We start from the raw sequence: 19,445 nt of genomic DNA on the forward strand, positions 1-19,445 counted from the left end.
TGGAAGAACACGATAGCTCTCGTTGGGAAACCAGGGAACACTTAGCAGTAGGTGAAATCTGAACATTCCTTGAAGGATGAGTCAAAATGTTAGGACAACGTGCCTGGGGAGGACGTTGTAGGCAGTGGGCTTGGCTTGGGAAAGGGCCACAGGGGCAAGAAAGTACACATTCTGAGGAGAGAGTGTTAAGTGATTAATTTAGAGTAGTGCACAAAGTGCTATTTGGGCCCATGTTTGGACCAGACTGGGAGGGTGTTGAACTCCATGGTGGAAGAAGATGTGTCAATACCAAGAAAAGGTCAGAGAGAATAAGAACAGGGAAAATGCCCTGTGACTGTTATCCTGGAATTCTCCTTCTTTCCAGTCCCTCCTGTTTTATGCTAAATGAGGTTACTTCACACCTCAAATCCTCCTGCATATCTTCACCAAATTGCTGCTAAGGTACTGCTTTGACCATACCGTTTACTCTTCTGTAGATTCATGAACCCCTATAGAATATATTTTTTAAAACTTTCTGGTTGAGGTTTCAAGGCTCTCCTGATCTGGCCCATGACAACTTCTGCAGTCTTATCCTCCAGCCCAGTTACCCAACCATCCACTTTTCAAGCCCTTCCCTAGATCCCCTTCTCAAAGTCAAAGTCTACACATGCCCACCATACATGTGTGTTCCCCCTACTCCACCTGCCTCTGCTGGTACTATCCCTCCAGCTTGAATGTCCTCTCCCTTTATCTGTGTCCATCAGACTCTCCAAGGCTCATTTTTTAATCTCCAAAAATTTAAGCTCTAAGAAGTAGGAAACGAAGTCCTTATTTTTATACCCATCATTGCCTTATGGATGGTAAATACCAAGCAAATGGTGAATGAATAAATAATTATCTTTCAGCCCTCTTTCCCTCTATTCCTAAATATAATCAAGAGTAGCTATGTCCCCCAGCTAAAGAGGCCTTCCATTTGTATAGTAATTTAGAGTTTCCAAAGGCTATAGCATAGCAGTCTAGAACACCCAATCTGGAACCATACTGCCAGGGTTTCAACCATTGTTCTGCCAGTTACCAGCTATGTGACCTTGGGCAAGTTAGTTCACCTCTCAAGGCCCTACTTGTCTCATCTGTATAATAGGAAGGATAAAGGTACATACCTCATAAGAGTTTTTTAGAAGGATCAAATAAGCTATTATTTGTAAAATGCTTAGAATGGTGTCTGGCACATAATAAGCATTATATAATGCTTCTTTAGCTAAATATATACATATTACACATATATATTAATGGTGTACATTACATACATACACACACATATTGTAAGTACTCAGTAAAGTTTGTCACATGCACACACACCTAGGGATGCACAATTGAATGTCCACAATGACCTTGTAAGGCTAGCAGAAGTGTAAAATAAATTCCCCACACCTGGTAACTAGTAGACCCATTCTTAGAACCATGCCTGCTAACTTCTGTGCCAGTTAGTCAGAAAGTAAAATGTATAGCCTTAATATACTGATCTTCTCCAAACATGTGGATGGTTTTCGGATATATAATGGTTTCATGACACTAAATATTAAAATTTACTATAGATATTTTAATCATTTTGATTTAAAGTACAAGAGTAGTGTCAGATACATTATATGGGTGTGTCAGTAAGGAAAAAAATATTAACAGCTTCTGTGCAAAAGTTTTTGCATAGGATTTCACAGTCACAAAGAAATCTATTTCTCTATATTCTTCTGCAGTTAAGAAAAGATGGAGTAGGAAAGATAAATTGAGTGTGTTCAATGGAGAATTATGCATGAGGTTTTAGTAGAGGAGAATTCAAATAGGAAAATATGTTATTGGAGTACATTTAAATGGATATATGCCTATCATGTCATTTGGTATGCAAATTCTTGTGCTTGCATTACGCTGATGGAGAAGCTTTTTTTTCTTTGCAGTATGTATTCAAAATTCACCTTTAAAAAATAAAAGCTTTCTTCTACGTCTTTGAAAAAGAGAAAACTGTCTGTTATTTTATTTTAAATACAAAACACATTTAACTTCTGTCAACAGCTTATGTTTTAAATAATGTAGTTTGTACTTGCATTCATTATCTGCAATTAGAGTTCTCAAAAAGCTTTTAGTGTTTTTCTCCTCAACTTTTAAAATTCATTCATTGTCATTGTTAACATTTTAGAAAATAGTGGAAACCTTAAGTCACATTGGAAAACTGAACAAAGAAATTTCCTTCTGGAAATTACCATTGAGCTGGGTAGAAAATCCTCAGCTATTGTGCTGAACCACATTATGATGGGATATTTACACCCTTTTCTTGCTAGTGTTAGGTCAAGAATGTTTTCCTTTTCACCCAGACTAGCTTATAAGAAACCCCATGCTGGCAGCCAGCTCAATATCCTTAGTTCATAAGGCTTAGTTTGTGCAGATTACTTGCTTACACAGGTCCTCAGCATCTAAATAAAGCAAGAGTTCAAGTCTTTTCTTCAGGGTGTATTTAAAAAAAAAGAATTCTCAGATACCCAGAGCTGTCTGGGATGCCTTTTCTTCTATGATGGGAGTCACATGTTCTCATTTCTTCCTTTGGCTGTTAGCAAGAAGAATATAGACAACTGAGAGAGAGAGAGAAAGACTTATTGTTTTGTTTTGTTCTTTCACCCTCTCTTTAAAGATGTAACTGGAACCAGGACCCAAATGGTATGTGGGTTTGCTCCAGGCAGGGTGTACAAACAGAGCCAAGCCTAGAAATGCAAGGTGTGTAGTAGATTCATTGACCTCACTGTTTGCCCAGCTGTAGGGTGACTCCCTTTTCATTCCCCAGCTGCCCAGCTGCTGCTTAATGCTATTTTATTTTTCTTTGAAACTGCAGGAGCCAACCAAACTTCTCCTGGACAGGTTTGATAATTACTAAAAACAGATAACTTTGCAATTACACACAGCTCAGGAAAAGCTGCCACGACTTTGCAGTTTCACCCTTACTTTGTTCTTGTTCGGCAATGCCTTTAACATGATTTGCTAGCTTACATTTTTAAGGAAAGACATCATCAGATTTTATGAAAATAAGTAAATGCTCTTTATTAACCCCATGTTTTACACTTCAAATTGTCACCTTGAGAATGTGTATTAAGGAACCATTCTTAAGAATGTGCTGACTTTCTACCTTTTCTATAACCTACCAAAATAGCAATTTCATATGCTTCAACCGACATATATTCCAGTGATGCTTCCAGTTCCCAAACTATTTTAAAGCTCATCTTTTGAAATGAAAAAATCAAGTTCCTTACTTCAAAATGTTATATTAAATCTCTTCTAAACAACTACATTTCAGTTATAAAATTGGCTCTGAATAATTTATGGGTTATTTATAAATGAAATAAGATCCATTTTATGTGGATGGGAATTTGACATAATTTATGGGAAAGTGCCATCACTGATGATTGGGTGCTAAGTTCTAGTATGTTCCTTGATATGTCTCTTGAACTGGAGTCATATACCTTACCTACGTTGTCTCTTTTAAAGCTGTATAATTGTGCTTAAAATAAACAAGGTTTAGAAATGGCCCAGATGTCTGACTCTGCTGATAAAGGAGATTGAAATTATATTGGAAAACTGATTTTCAGGTAAAATCTTAAAATCTGTGACTGTTACTCTATGAGTACAGAGATTATATACAGATATGATAGATATTATAAGAGTAAATACATTTATTATTTGAAAAAATGTTTATTAAAATAGCATCCATGTTTTTCTAAATGCTTTAGGAAATAAATATAGGTCAAGTTTTTTTCAAAATAACAGAGTGTTAAATTGGCAATATGTGTCAAAAACCTTGAAAATGTGCAGATTGTCTAACTCTGCAGTTCTCCTTCTGAAAATGTACCATAAAAATTTAAAAAATTTAAATTAAAAAGAAGAAAATGTACCATAGGAAATGTGATAACTTTGTGCCTAAATATTTCTGTGACAATAATATAACCAAAATGTTTAAGGATTTAACATTTTTTAAATTTTTAAATTGAGAATTCTTTATGTAAGTTTACAGCATACATGGAAAGGGTACATTACAAAATTTTATTTTCTATATATTCCTAAAAATATTAAAATGCAACTTATGTGTATCATTTCTAAAAGAAGAAATAAGATAGGATATATATCAAGGGTTTCAGCACAACTTCATTTATAAAGCAAAAAGTTGAAATATACTAAAATGTTCAACAATAGGAAATTAGTCAAGCTGTGTTCCAGTCATATAAAGGAATATTATACAGCCCTTAAAATTTTATTTTAGAAGAATATTTATTGATATAGAAAAGTGTTCTGATGTATTAAGTGAAAAAAAGAGATAGGAGATTAAAAATTGTTAATACAATATGGTACAAATTTTTTATTTTTTATTTATTTTTTTTAAAGATTTTTTATTTATTTATTCGACAGAGATAGAGACAGCCAGCGAGAGAGGGAACACAAGCAGGGGGAGTGGGAGAGGAAGAAGCAAGCTCACAGCGGAGGAGCCCGATGTGGGGCTCGATCCCAGAACGCCGGGATCATGCCCTGAGCCGAAGGCAGACGCCCAACCGCTGTGCCACCCAGGCGCCCCAGTACAAATTTTTTAAAGGGGGAAATATAAGTCATTTGCAAATGAGAGAGAGTGTGTGCGTTTGTTTTCATAGGAAAAAAACCAAATGTCTGTACAAAAATCTTAACAGTGGTTATCTCTGCTTGCTTTTTATTTTCTTTTTTGTGTCATATGTTTTCTACATCGAACATAAAGTATCACTTTGTGTTCAGAAAAAGTTTTTTTATACTGAAACTGTGTATGAACCTTAATATTTACATTTTGTATTTTGACCAATAGATTCTATGAAAAAAAACAAAACAAAACTCTTTAGTGAAAGCTGTACTACTTTGAAGTTTTCTAGATTCCAAAACTGGGGTAAAATTTATCCATGAGTAATGGTTTATTCTGCAGATTAATAATGCAGAGATTTTAGAGAACACTTTTAAGCTTAAGGGAACTTTTCAAGTGCACTGAAAGCATGCATAAGACTCTAAATCATTTTTTCATCAAAGCCTGTCCCCTAAGTGCCTCTTCCTGGCAGGTGAATTTGCATATTTCTCTTTGCTTTACGTAGAAGCAATAGTCCATAATTCATCTATTTGACTAACAATCTGACTCTCCCCCTGCCATTTGGGAGGTGATATTTTTAACATATTCCTCAGGAAATGACTTCCATTCCCTCTCGGAGTTACAGACAGGCATCTTGTAACAATTTGGGTCACATTTTCACAGGTGATGAAAACATACCATATGTATCATGCAGAGAGCATCAGCGCAGAGAGCAAGCTGAAAGAGGCTGAGAAACAAGAAGAAAAGCAAATCGGAAGGTCTGGTGATCCGGTCTTTCATATCAGACTGGAAGAGAGACATCAGCGGCGAAGCTCTGTAAAGAAAATTGAAAAAATGAAAGAAAAAGTAAGTAAAAAAATCACAGAGTCTTTCTGTCCTCACTTCAGGTGACAATACTAAGAACACTGATGTAATAACTGATAGACCCACCTTGTAAATTATTGTGAAATGATACGCATTTCCTCCCACGGGAATAAAAAATGTTTAAGAAACATAAAAATCATGTACTAACAGCTGGACATCATTTAGTGTTGAATGCCAAGTCCTCCATACTCAGTATGGACAACCTGAATATTAACAAAGGGTTTTCCTTGCAGTTGGGCCTGAAGCCCAAATACATTGTTGCATACTTTTAGTTATTTAAATCAGATCCAAAATGTCCTTTCCTCAGAGGATTTCAAAGGTCGTTGGCATATGTAGAATACATTGTTTAGATTAGTAGAAAGTCATGTTTGTTTCTCTGACTAAATACTTTGTTGTCTTTCTCAATACCTGGGTCATCTTCATTTCCAGAGACAAGCAAAGTATTCAGAAAATAAGCTAAAATCGATTAAGGCACGGAATGAATATCTCCTAACCCTTGAAGCAACCAATGCCTCAGTTTTCAAGTATTATATTCATGATCTTTCAGATTTAATTGACGTAAGTACTTGAAATTTTTATATTTTCCATATATTTTTAAATTGTTGTAACTTTTTTTTTTTAATGATCTCTACACCTAAAATGGGGCTCGAACTAATGACCCTAAGATCAAGAGTCACTCACTTTTCCAACCGCTTTGTTCCTAGTTGTGGTAAATACTGTAAGCAAAGTAGATTGGACTTAAACCACGCTTATAAATTTATCTAACACTGTACTTTCTCTCCGAGGATATGCTATCAGAAGCAGTAATTGGGCTCATTTAGAACTCTCCAAGTATAGGGGTGGCTCAGTCGATTAAGCGTCTGCCTTCGGCTCAGGTCATGATCTCAGGGTCCTGGGATTGAGCCCTGTGTCAGGCTTCCTGCTCAGGGGTGAACCTGCTTATCCCCCTCCCTCTGCCCCTCCCCTTTACTCCCCCATTTCCCCCTCTTGGGCACGCGTACATGTGCGCACATTCTCTCGCTCTCGCTCAAATGAATAAAAATCTTAAAAAAAAAAAATCTCTGCCGATTAAACGATGTGCACTATTCCATCCACGTAGGGATTACTGCTATGACTCCCCAGCTTTAACCCTCTGATCATTCTCTCACTCGGAAAACGTCCAGCACCGTAGGAGACCACACAGGTGAAACAGACAGAAATCCCAGTCTAAAAACGTCCATTTTTGCAAATAAAAGAAAAAAAGCAATGTGTTGTAAGAAAAGCCCAGGAAAGTGATGGAGGTTCAGAGAGTTATCTCCTGGAAATTTACTCATGTAAATACAATGCGTTGTGTTGATTGAATTCAACGGTTTTGAGATATGATAATTTTTTTTCCTATGGCTCATAGTATCATCATTTAGATATACAGTAGGTAGAGTCAACTTTATTTTTATGGTGAATGTCTCATGGATTTAGCTATATTAGAGCCACAGGTTGGGACTTTTGTGAAAGAACTGTTAAATAATGAAATTATTTTTTAGTTTATTACTCCTGATGTAGCCCTTTTTTGAGTCTAAAAACAGTTTTATCTCATACTATCATAATTTCCTTATATAGAACCCTTTAATAAATAAAACCAGAGAAAACTTTTTTCTCTTCCTTTCTTACAAGTATTTTAATCAAGTAATTAATTTTCTTTTAGCACTCTGATGAAATGAATTTTTTCTGCTAGACTACTAGATTTTCTGAATAAAAATGAACTATTTTTTATGACCCCTGTTTTCAAACTTACATTTGTAGGGATTCTGTAAAGTATATGGAATATAGAACTAATTCTTTGTAACTACTCTACTTGCTTATTTTTTGGTTAAGGGCTTATTTTTGGAGTACTTGGCTAGACCCAAGCCAGTTTAACACAAGGAAAAGTCTCCATGTATTGAAAAGTATTTTTTTTAACACCTGCAAGGTACCAAGCACTGTTTTTGATGATAGGGATCCAACAATGAACAAAACAAAGTTCCTGTCTGCAAGGAGTTTATGTACTAGTTGAGGCATCAGCTCATAAACATATTTACATATACACACACATTATATAGTAGTGGCAATGCTATAAATAAAAATAAAACCACTATCAGAGTGCTTCTTTTGATGGCATTCAGGAAAAGCCTGATATTTGAGCAGAGAAGTGAGCTGGAGAGCCACATGCCTCGTTGGGGAAGGGATCCACATACAGAAGGACTGGCAAGGCTCCAGGTGTAGAGGCAGTGGCCTGTTTGGCAAGCTCGAGGTGCTCAAGAAGTAGCAAAGCAGGAGGCCATTATGGCCAGAGCAGAGTAAGTGAGGAGGAAGGTTCTGGTAGAGAATGTAGGCAGAAGCCCACTTACTTTAGGGTCTTTGGACAGGGAAAGGGGTTTAGATTGTGTTCTAAGTGTGGTAGAAAGCCGTTGAAGGGTTTTACTTAGGGAAGTGACATCACGTGTTTACATTTTAGAGACTCACTCTGGCATCTGGTGGAAAACAGACCCAGGGAGGTGATGAGAGTGAAAACAGCGAGCTATATCTAGAGCCTTTTGCAGTTGTCCAGGCTAGAGACGGTGCTGGCTTGGACTGGTGTGGTAGCAAGAGACCTGTGAAGTGGTTGGTTGGATTCAAAATATACTGAATAGGAATTTGATACAGGAGGTGAAAAGAAGGATAAACAGACTCCTCAGTTCCCCTCCTGAGTAACTAGGTTAGCAGTGGTGCTGTTTACTGTGGTGGGGACCATGGGGAGACGCGGGTCCAAGGGCAAGGAGCAGTGTTTCTGTCAAGCGTGGTAAGACGGAGATGCCTGTTGGTCATCTGTGTGGAGACAACAATAGCATTCTCAATACTATTGGCAGCCATGGGACAGGGTTAACATTTCAGGAGAGTCCTCATCATTGTCATGGATAGTTATTGAGCTCTTACTATGTGACAGGCAGGTTTCTAAGTGTAATCTCATCAAATCATTGCAAACCACGTGAGGTAAATACTATTTTCTACACTTTATAGATCAAAGAACTGAGGCTTATGTAGGCTGGATAGCTTGTCGAAGGCACAGCTAGTGAGCAGTAGGCTTCATACTCAGACTTCTTAACCTCCAAATCTAATTAACTCTGATGTAAATAAGATGGTTAAATATATCCAGTAATTTTCAATTTTAAGAGAGGTTGGACTTTTAAAAGATCAGCCTTAAATTCAAAATGAGAGTAATTCTCAAATAATACAACTTCATTATAAATTTTTAAAAAATGGGTTTGTTGTCATATTCAACTGAAATTGAATCCTCTCTTAGTAAAAATTATGCATTCATTGACTCACTTTTAAGGGAGTCAGAGTGTGAATGTGTACCTTCTAAAATGGCTGCTTATTTTGTAGGAATGTAATTTGCATATATAGTGGTGATCCTAGAAACCATTAAGCTCGACCCTTCCTTGTGCAAAAGAAAGACTGATTATTATGCAAAGGCATCTAGAATCCTTTATGCTTTGTAAGCTTACTTAGCAAAATCACTTTTATAGTGAGCTATCTAATAATTATTGGAAGAGTTGTTATATCTCTAATGAGAAAAAGTCAAGACAATGTTTTTAATGTTTAATGTTTTATATGTAAAATGACATGGAAGATACTAAATGTGCCTTGACTGAATCAAAGCAATATAAATAAGAACTCAAATTGAGACCTTCTTTATATACACCTCCAGTTTCCCTTTGTTTCTACTCATGTCAATAGTCTCTCTCTTTTCTTATAAATTTCCTATGATAGACTATGATGAATGGATCTATTGGTATAAAAAAACAGTCATACAGATTTTCCACAGAATTTGTATTTTATTATTTTTTTTAAAGATTTTATTTATTTCTTCGAGAGAGAGAGGGTGTGAGCATGGGGGGGGGTGCAGAGGGAGATGAGGGGGGGAAGCAGACTCCCTGATGAACAAGGAGCCCAGCATGGGGTTCCATCCCAGGTTCCTGAGATCATGACCTGAGCCAAAGGCAGATATTTAACCGACTGAACCACCCAGGCCCCTAGAATTTGGTTTTGGTTTTGGGTTTGTTTTGTTTTGGGTTTTTTTAAAAGATTTTATTTATTTATTTGACAGAGACAGCCAGCGAGAGAGGGAACACAAGCAAGGGGAGTGTGAGAGGGAGAAGCAGGCTTCCTGCTGAGCAGGGAGCCCAGTGCTGGGCTAAATCCCAGGACCCTGGGATCTTGCCCTGAGCCTAAGGCGAATGCTTAATGGCTGAGCCACCCAGGCACTCCTAGCATTTGTATTTTAAAACTGGTCTTTTATTATTACAGAATTAGTACATGTACATTGTAGGAAATTAGAAAAAAAATTACAAGCAAAAATAACATGATCACATTCTTACCACCCCAGATCATCACTGTTACCCTGTAGACTTTTTTTGTGTCCATGTATATACACATTTTTATACCAGAAGAGTATGAAATCATATTTTATATACAGCTTTTTAACCTACTTTTTTCAGTCATTGACCCCCATCTTTCCATTTCAGAAAATTTTAGCTACTCTAATAGCCAGACCATATTCCTATTTATGATCCCCCCCCCAAAAAAAAATATTTCACAGCTAGTGTGTCTAGACTAGACCAAATTTAGCATCAGACATTGCATCTGGGTGATGTGTTACATTAGTCTTTTTCTTTTTTTTTTAATCTAACAAAGTCCCTTGTTGAGGAGACATGAGCAGTTGTTCCTCAGAACATCTCAGCTTCTGTATTTGTCTGTATTCTTTGTGGTGTCTGTTAGCCTGTTTCTCTGTTGCCTATGTTTCCTACAAAGCAAACATTATGTAAGGGCTTGATGAATTCAAATTAAGCACTTTGCAACAGATTACACCATGGTGGTGTTGCTGTGTCTTAACCCACCAGTAGTGACACTAAAACTGATCTCTGGCTTGGGGTGATAGGACTCTGATGACTCCATCGTATAGTTAAGCTTTTGCCCCTTGCAACAAACTACAGGTATTCTAAAACTTCTTGAGTTTAGATCCTATTAAATTGGAAATTTACTAATTTGGAACTCGAATCTGAGCTATAATTTACTTCAGTCAGCAAAATGCTTTTTTAAAGTACAAATTAATAATATGGAAGAAAGTCCTAGGTAAATTTTAGTGTGTAGAGTAACAATCTCTTAGTTTGAAATCAGGTGGGAAGTAGAACAGAGAGTTAATCTCACAACAAAAAAGGATGTTTATTATGTCACTTGAAGAAGAAATACAAATTTGGGGCACCTGAGTGGGTCAGTCAGTTGAATGTCAGACTCTTGATTTTGGCTTGGTTGTGGTCTCAGGATTGTGGGATCAAGCCCCGAGTTGGTCCAAGCTCAGCAAGGAGTCTGCGTAAGAGTCTCTCTCTCCCTCTCCGCCTCCCCCCACTCAAAGGCACTCTCTCTCTCTCTTAAATAAATCTTTTTTAAAAAGAGTAAATACAAATTAAAAGAAATATATTGCAAATATTGGCCAAAAGAAATTTAATTAGTTTGGGGATATAAAGGCATAATTATAAAGGAAAATAGATTGTAGTTTTATAAATAACAGGTTTCACATTTGTAATCATTAATATCTCCAACAATAAGTGCAAAAAAAGACCATAACTAATTCTGTTTAGAATCAGTGTGCATTACAAGCATTACAACCCAGAGGAAAAATCATGCAGGCAACAAATATTTGTAATTGAATGCTGAGATTTTCAAGTGATTATGATTTGCTAAGAGGACAGTACAAGTCTTATTTCTCATAATCCTAGATCTGCCATCAAATTCAGCATTCTGTATATCTGGAATTCTACAAGAACTGGTAATGTAGCCTCTTTCAGTCCAGTTCCACACCTACCCACCCTCAAAAGGCATTCAGAGAAACAAAGTCCGCAACAGCAGCAGTCCACTGGGGCTTTGTCCCAGAGCAACTGCCCAGTGATAATGAAGTATTCGTTATCCTTTTAGTAGAGTTTCAAAGGGTTCCAGCCACTCCCTGTGGAAGTTTGCAGGTCACTTTGGAGTTTGAAGGATAAATCTTTGTAACTGTTGTAGAATACTGCAACAGAATAATCCCCTACTGCAGCTCATTTTCTTGGAAAAGATATCTGTCATGTATTTTATTAGCCGTTTATACAGAATGAAATTGAAATTAGATTACATCATATACTCCATGCCGTGTTTACTCTATCATGTCTAAGTAATCAGCTGTCCTAAAGCTTTTAGCCTTATCCATTTGTCTCTAGAGACATGTGTTTAATTAAAAAGCAACTTATTCAGAGTTATTTTTCTTAATTAATTTGACTTATCCCCATACATAATGGTAGTTAGATTTATCCATGAAAACCCGCTGAATTGTAGTACTACAGTCCCATTCAGCCTGAACTCTTATTAGGAAGATGATAGAGAGATCATGGTAAATGGGTTAGGATAGTGTAGTTATCATGTAAACTGATTTATGTGTTTTTATCCCTTTGTGATTGAAGGCGTATTTAAAAACTGAAATGAGTTGGATGACTGAAGTAGATGGCTTTAAAAGTTCCTTCCAGTGGAGATGCCGTGGGCTTTTGTTAAAAGAAACTGCACCCACCTGTTTTCCACCTGCAGCATAGGCCGCACAGGCCGCCCTAAGTCTCCAGTGCTCAGTGTTCCATCTTGGCTGGACCTCTGAATGTTGACAGTCATCTAAGGCATGATTCTTGGCTTTCTACCTCTTGGTTCCTTGCCTTAAATACTATATGATGGCTCCTAGATTTTTAGCACCAGCCTGGGTCATCATCGAGGACTTCAGATTTGTATGTCCAGCTGCCTACTGGACATCCTTTACTGGATGTCACGCACTTGTCATACACTCAACTTTTTATACCCACTTGCTTCTATTGTCTTCATACTCCACACACATAACAACTTTTTCTTAACCATTTTTCACACCTCAGTAAGTGGCACACCTTTCCACCCATTTGTGCAAACCCAAAATCCAGTTCTTGCATTTCCCACATATAAATGCATCAGCCAGTCCTGTCACCTCCTAAATATCCCAATCCTTGCTGTCCCTTGCTCCTTGCACTGTCCCCTAGACAAAGCTCTTCATCTCCTGCCTGCACTTAGCTTTCTGAGATGTCACCCAGCTTCCACTAAGACCTTCTAATCAGTAATCCATTCTCTTCCCAAGCAGCCAGTGTATTAAAAAAATAAACTAGACCTGTTGATTCCTCTTTAAAACCCTCCAAAGGCCCCCCCCCCTTGTTTTTAGAATAAAATCTAAACTCTTCACCAAGACCTTTCTGAACTGACGGGCCGGCCACCTGCCGCTCCGTGTCCTCTTCTTCAACTTCCTCCTTAGTTACCGTGCTTTGGCTACATTGGCCTTTCTGTTCCCCAGACCCAGTGAGTTTTTTCTTGCCTTGGGCCTTTCTACTTTTTGTCTAGAACAGTCTTCCAGAGCTTTGCAAGACCAATTCCTTCTTCTCATTCATGTTGCACCCAGCTGTACTGTATAAAAGAACAACACCCTTTCCCCCAGCACTCCCTATTTTTCTATCTTCTCCATAGCATTTACCAGCCGACCTGTTTGTTTGGGCTTGCTATATTTCTTCCCTCTCCTCTGTGATTTGATTCAGGGTAGTTATAGAGATTTGGCCTGGGGAGAAATGCGTCTGGTGGCAGCTCCTCTGAGAGAAATGATTGCCTGTGGGAGTAGGAGCAGCATTTAGGCCACAAATGATTATTGGTCCTACTCATTGGTTCAGGCATATGCAGCCTCCTTTCTCCTCCTGTTTCCTACTTTGTATCCATTTCGATGTCCCATTTTGACCTTTTTGTTGTGCAAAAGAAACTCAAAACAAGTTTTGCTGAGTGTTTGGCCATGGTTATTAAGGCAGCAGCAAAAATTAAATTGTCAGCTCTTTATGGACCATCAGGCATCCAGACAGGAGAGCAGGTGTGTTAAAGATGCCTGTAGAATTTTAAATACCCAGTTCAGTCCCATGAGATGCCCATCTCTCACAAAACAAGTTTGTGGTTTCTGAGGTGAAGCACTGAGTAGCTAGAGAGGAAAATAGTAAGGGACAAAGATGATTTATTCAGGAGAAATCAGCTGTCTTCGTTTATAGTAAAAGCTGTGAACTTACCTATTTCTGGTCCTCGGAAAGCCCAGCCGTGGTTCTGTGAAAGCTCTGGTTTTGTATTCGTTTGCTCAGGTTGCTCTATTGTGGAAAGACTCAAAACAAGGGGTAGACCAAGTCCATGACTCTGGAATGGTCAGAGCCAAATTTTAGTAATGAAAAGCCAGAGATGGAACCCAGGACCCAGAAGGAAGCCTCTCAGATGGAAGTAGGAATGATGAAGTTAAGGTGGAATACTTCTGCAGAGGGGTCCTTCCCTCTCCATTCTCATGACAACTGTTTAGTTCTGCAGTCATATAGGAGCTCGGGGCTGCCCTCCAGCCACTTTCAGGGCTGGCCTGCAAATGACATTGGCTCTTACTGTTCTGAAAACACGTATGTGGGACTTGTTTCCATTGGAGTTCCATTATCTTCACTCCCATCTGGGATCAACCTTCTACCCACTGGGTTTCTTATGTCATAAGAGTTTATGCAAACAAAGAACAAAAAGTTCTCTCCCTGAATAGCTGTGATCCATTTATACATGACTGTATAACCATCAAGTGTATTTCACCTGACCTCTCAGCCTTTTAAACAAGTCGAAGTATTTGTCACAGTCCTCAAAACCTGAATTTCATCTTTGTTTTTGATACTATTTGCAACCCTTTTGCCTAAAGAAGTTAGCTTACTGTGACGATTTAGACTTACAATACCTAGTGGGATATATCTTGACATCTGTTAGAATATTAAAAAACAAAACAAAACCAAAAAATACCCTTTGACTTCCAACACTCGTTTCTTCCCCAGTTTTAATCCATAATGTTATGTATCCGTTCAGTTTTTCATCCATCAATAAAATATCTTATTGGTCTCTTAGTATTTTCATCATTAAATGCACTTGGGTTATAACTCAACTCTGTGCAGAAGCTGGTTTTTCATATTGTCATTAATAATTCATAACCTCCATAGAATCACTATAGGCCTTTTAACCAAGTATCGTGAATCTTAGCATACCCAGTGTCATTTTAGCATCCAGTTTAGAAAAAAGATGATCCTGTGACTGGCCTTGCTATCTCAGGAGACCTTGAATAAGAATTTGATTCGTGTTTCTTTTAAAGTCCAGGATGCTTGAAAATCCTAGAGCATAGAAAACATTGCGTATCAGAAGTAACAGAATCATGCTAATTAAGTGACTTTACAGACGGCTGAGCTCCCGTAGGGATCAGAGAAGGAAATTGTCCATCAAGCTCATCACAGAAACCTCCACATGAGGTATAGCATTCAAAGTCCAGAAGACACCTGGGGGGTCCTCTGGATTGGATGCGAAGCCACATGCATACTTCTCCCCAGCCTGTTAGGAAACCACCAGCGAAAGCAGGCTACCTTACTAGGTCCAGCACTACTAATCCACTGGGGTGAACTGAGTGTGGAGGTATGCACAGCGCTGTTGTAATTTTGACATGTACTCCCCGAAAGAAGCAACTCCTAGAAATTTTGGGAGCAAACTGTTTAAGTCTGGGAATAATAAAAACTTAGCATGTGTTTTTCCGAACTCTACTTCAATTAGGTAGTTGGGGTTGAATTTCTTTATTTCTCTTCCTCTTTTTCCTTTGTTCTTCCTCTCTTTCTTCCTTTCTGAGCCGGAAAGAGACTCAGTTTAGAGGGGGGTCTTTTTCCTAGGTTGTTTCTTTCCCCAATATCAATTTTCTGTTAACTCCCATTGGGATCCAGTACTCATAAAGTAAAGCAGCTTATATGATCTGCTTCATTATAATCAAGCCGAATCTGTCTTCTATCAGAGTAGTGGGGTGTTTTGAATCACTAGTACATTTCAAAGAAATGAGGCCATTTCCTTTACCAATTCATGTTTGCACAAGGTGAGGTGTTACTGAAAGGTAGAATAATTTTTCGGTCCCTCTGATGTGTATAAAATGGCTACACAGAACCTTTATGAATTTCGAGGAGCAAAAGAAATAAAAGAGGACTTTGCTCATCTGAGACTAGAGTTTTTTAATTAACTGGAAATTATTCTCTGTATTTGAGTGCAGCTGATTCCACTGAAAATGTACCAATGATGAAACTGCTGCATTTCACAATTGTATTTTGCTAGTATTTGCAATTGTCATATGGCAGCTTCTTTCTGCTGTTTTAAATCAACTTATATTTACTCAAGTTGATTTTCTTGCCTGCTTGGAGAAATAGCACTCCCAGTGGACAGGGTTACGGGACCTTTTTTTAATCGATGTTTTAGCATGGTGCTTCTCAGACTTTACAGTGTATGTAAATCATCTATAATTTTTTTTTTTTTAACTTCAGATTCTAATTGAGCAGGTCAGGGCTGAGGCCCAAGATTCTGCATTTCTAGCAAGTTCCAGGTGATGCTGATGGTCTACAGATCACACTTTGAATAGCCAGATTTTAGAATATCTCTATAGAAAAATCCCAAATTTAATAATTATGAAATTGGAGGGTGAAAGTCAAATTAAATATGTTGACATTTCTAAGGACAAGTCAGAGATTGAATGTGTGCCTTCATAAAGGCCGATCTGACGGTTCATGTCCTGGTGGATGCATCGTTTGTACAGAGGTTACTTCCTTTGTGCCCCTCTACTACTCCCTTACTAGTAAAGTGAACAATTTATATTCAAATTTCTTGAGAATAGAGATTATGTTTTACTGTATTCCAGTCTTCATATTCCTGGAGCCTAGCAAAATTTCCAGACACCTAATAGATGCCCAATTAGTGGGTTGAATTGAATCAAATTGAATTGATTGGATTGCATTAGAACAATATTGGGATGACCTGGTTTTGTACCTTTATAAACCACTTCCTCTTTAAGAGATTTATATTACTTCTATGTACAAATTTAAAATTCTTTCAATATCCAGAGTTATAGTTTTTCAATTATATTCTCTTAAAATACAACATGAAAAAATAAATGCAAATGCAAATTAAAGGGAATGAAGATTTAAGAATCCCTAAATTCTATATCCAATAAAAGGACTTTGGCAGTCATTTCGTGTTTACAAATTTTATTCTAAGGATAAGAAAGAAGACATTCCTGAACTTTTTTGTCAGATTCAAACCTGTTCTTCTCACTTCTGAAAGAGTACAGAGTATTATAGAGTCATCAGTAAATTATACAAATCCAAAATATTACAGTTAGTGTGTTTGCGTCCTATAAGGATTTCAATTAATCATAGTATCAGTAATCATGAACAAGTTTAAATGTTATTTTTTCATTATTTCCTTTCAGTATTTGCTTTTGCTGCTTTTATTTTTTAACAGCTTTCTTGAGATATTATTCACATACCATAGAGTTCATTCATTAAAAATCTACAGTTGGCTTTTAGTATAAACTTGTGTAGCTATCACCACGATCTGTTACAGAATATTTTCATTACTCCAAAAAGAAGTCCTATACCCCTTAGCCACCACCCCCTAGTTCCTCTATCCCCTACCAACCACTAATTTACCTCCTATATCTATAGATTTACCTATTCTGAACATTTCCTATAAATGGAATCCTACAAGGTGTGGTCTCTGGTGGCTGGTTTCTTTTACTTAACATAACGTTTCAAGGTCGATCCTACATGTGGTAGCATGTATCAGTACTTACTTCTTTGTTATGACTGGATAATGTTTCATTTTGTTTATTTTTTAGTTGGACATTTAGATTGTTTCCACTTTTCAGCTATTAGTAATAATGCTGCTGTAACATTCACGTACAAATTTCTTTTTGTGAACATTTGTTTTTATTTTTCTTGTATATATTACTAGGAATGGAACTGCCAAGTCATATGTTAACTCTGTGTTTCACTCTCTGATGAACTGACAGACTTTTCCAAAGAGGCTACAATATTTTACATTCCCATCAACAGCATATAAAAAAATTCCCATTTCTCCACATCCTCCCCCATGCCTGTCATCTGTCCTTTTTATTATAACCATACTAGGGTGTGTGAAGTGGTATCCCATTGTGGTTTTGATTTGCATTTCCCTGATGACTAATTATGTTGAGCATCATTCCATGTGCTTGTTGACTATTTGTATATGTTTTTTGAGAAATGTCTGTCCAATTCCATTGCTCATTTTTATTTGGGCTATTTGTCTGTTCATTATTGAGTTGTAGGATTTCTTTATATATTCTGAATACAAATTTTTTAAATCAGTATGTGATTTGCAAAAAATTTTGCCATTCTGTGGGTTATCTTTTTACGTGATAGTGCCCTTGAAGCACAAAAGTCTTCAAATTTGATGAAATCTAATTTATTTTTTTTCTTTTTTGCTTGTACTTTTGATGCCATATCCAAGAAACCAATGCCTAATGCAAGATCGTGAAGGTTTACTCCTATGTTTTCTTCTAAGAATTTTATAGTTGTTGCTGTCACATGTAGGTCTTTGATCCATTTTAAGTTAATTTTTATATGTGGTTTTCTTTTATTTTTTAAGTGCTGTGATCTTGGCTACCATGCAAGTCTGAACAGAGCCCTGAGAACATATCTCTCTGCAGAGTATAATCTTGAAACTTCCAGACATGAAGGCTTAGACATTATTGAGAATGCAGTTGACAATTTGGAGCCCAGGAGTGATAAGCAGAGATTCATGGAGATGTACCCTGCTGCGTTCTGTCCACCAATGAAGTTTGAGTTTCAGTCTCACATGGGTGATGAGGTCAGTAATTGTTTTAAAACTAATGAATTGTCTTTTCACCTACATTAGTTACTCTTCACCTGCTATAACCCAAGAGTTGTCAGAATACCCAGGTGTGTTCTCTCTCCTGCCTTTGTATGGCATCTTAGCTCGTTGTATCCAAATATCAGCCCCTACAGCCTTCCCCCGCCACCCCCCCCCCACACCAGCCACAACCACCTTTTAAAGCAAGGGTCAAGCCTACAGAGGCCAAACCTATGTACAAACTCGGTTGGTTGTAAGCAGTACACTGTCTCAGGATAGTTAGTCCTTCCTCCACCTCTAGATATTCAAATTTAAGTTCAAAATGAAACATTTTGCTGGCCCAAGAGAATCTCTCTAAAGACTTCTTGTAATCTTCGTTTAAAGATCCCCATGAAGAAAAATGATTGTGAATGACAGGAGCATGGGAGAGAGGGGGAAAAAATGCAAAACTTTTTTTTAAGACTCGAGTTGTCTCCAAACTGGTAAAATGAGCATTAGAAATGATACATCTTAGGTTCTTTATATGAATTTAGCTTTCTGTCCTATTTTACCCAAGGAAGAAAATCCATCTAAGCTGCATACAAGTTGCAGTGGTATATTTTATTGTCTGCGGCCGGGAAAACAAGAAGAACCAATTAATGAGCACGCTATATAGCACTTGGTCTTCCAGCTGTGCAGAACAATACTCATAGATTAAAAACTCAATTTTAGCTTATTGTGGTGACAGTATGTTTTTAAAAATAGATATAATAGCGGTGACAGATTTCTTTAATGTCGTGTTTTTTTCTGAGACACTTAGTGTTAAGATTTATAAGATATGTGTGTGCCTGCTGTATTTCTAACCCAATTCTATATTTGCTTGATCTGATAGAGTAAATTACTCGATAAGAAATGGTAAGCGGTTTTTATGCCAACAGCACATGAATTTGAGAGGCAAGTGGCTTATCCCACCCAGAGTTATGTTTCCAAAACCACATTATTACTGTTATAATTTTTCAGTGATGGGTATGTCAAACATAGGATGATAAGATATCATGGAGAAGTGACATCAATTGGGTTAGTAGTTTTTCCTTTTTTTTATTTTTTTTTTTTATTTTTAATAAAATGAGTCAGTTGCCCCTTTTTTATGGCCAGTTCTGCCAGGGAGCAATAATCTCGATGATGTTTTGGGGACTCCATAAAAGGAAAC

The 19,445-nt window shown here is 37.3% G+C and overlaps 1 protein-coding gene across 1 annotated transcript in view; it reads left to right on the top strand.

Moving 5' to 3' along the window:
• SRGAP1 (SLIT-ROBO Rho GTPase activating protein 1) overlaps positions 1-19,445 on the top strand; it is a 259,904-nt gene that overhangs the window by 170,648 nt on the left and 69,811 nt on the right. Inside the window, exons 5-7 of the mRNA XM_008684244.2 lie at positions 5,276-5,458; positions 5,906-6,034; positions 18,032-18,253. Coding sequence (XP_008682466.1) covers positions 5,276-5,458; positions 5,906-6,034; positions 18,032-18,253 — 534 coding nt within the window. The remainder of the gene's footprint in view (positions 1-5,275; positions 5,459-5,905; positions 6,035-18,031; positions 18,254-19,445) is intronic.

Source organism: Ursus maritimus, unplaced genomic scaffold (assembly GCF_017311325.1).
Source record: "Ursus maritimus isolate PB19 unplaced genomic scaffold, ASM1731132v1 scaffold_21, whole genome shotgun sequence".
NCBI classification, from domain to species: Eukaryota; Metazoa; Chordata; class Mammalia; order Carnivora; family Ursidae; genus Ursus; species Ursus maritimus.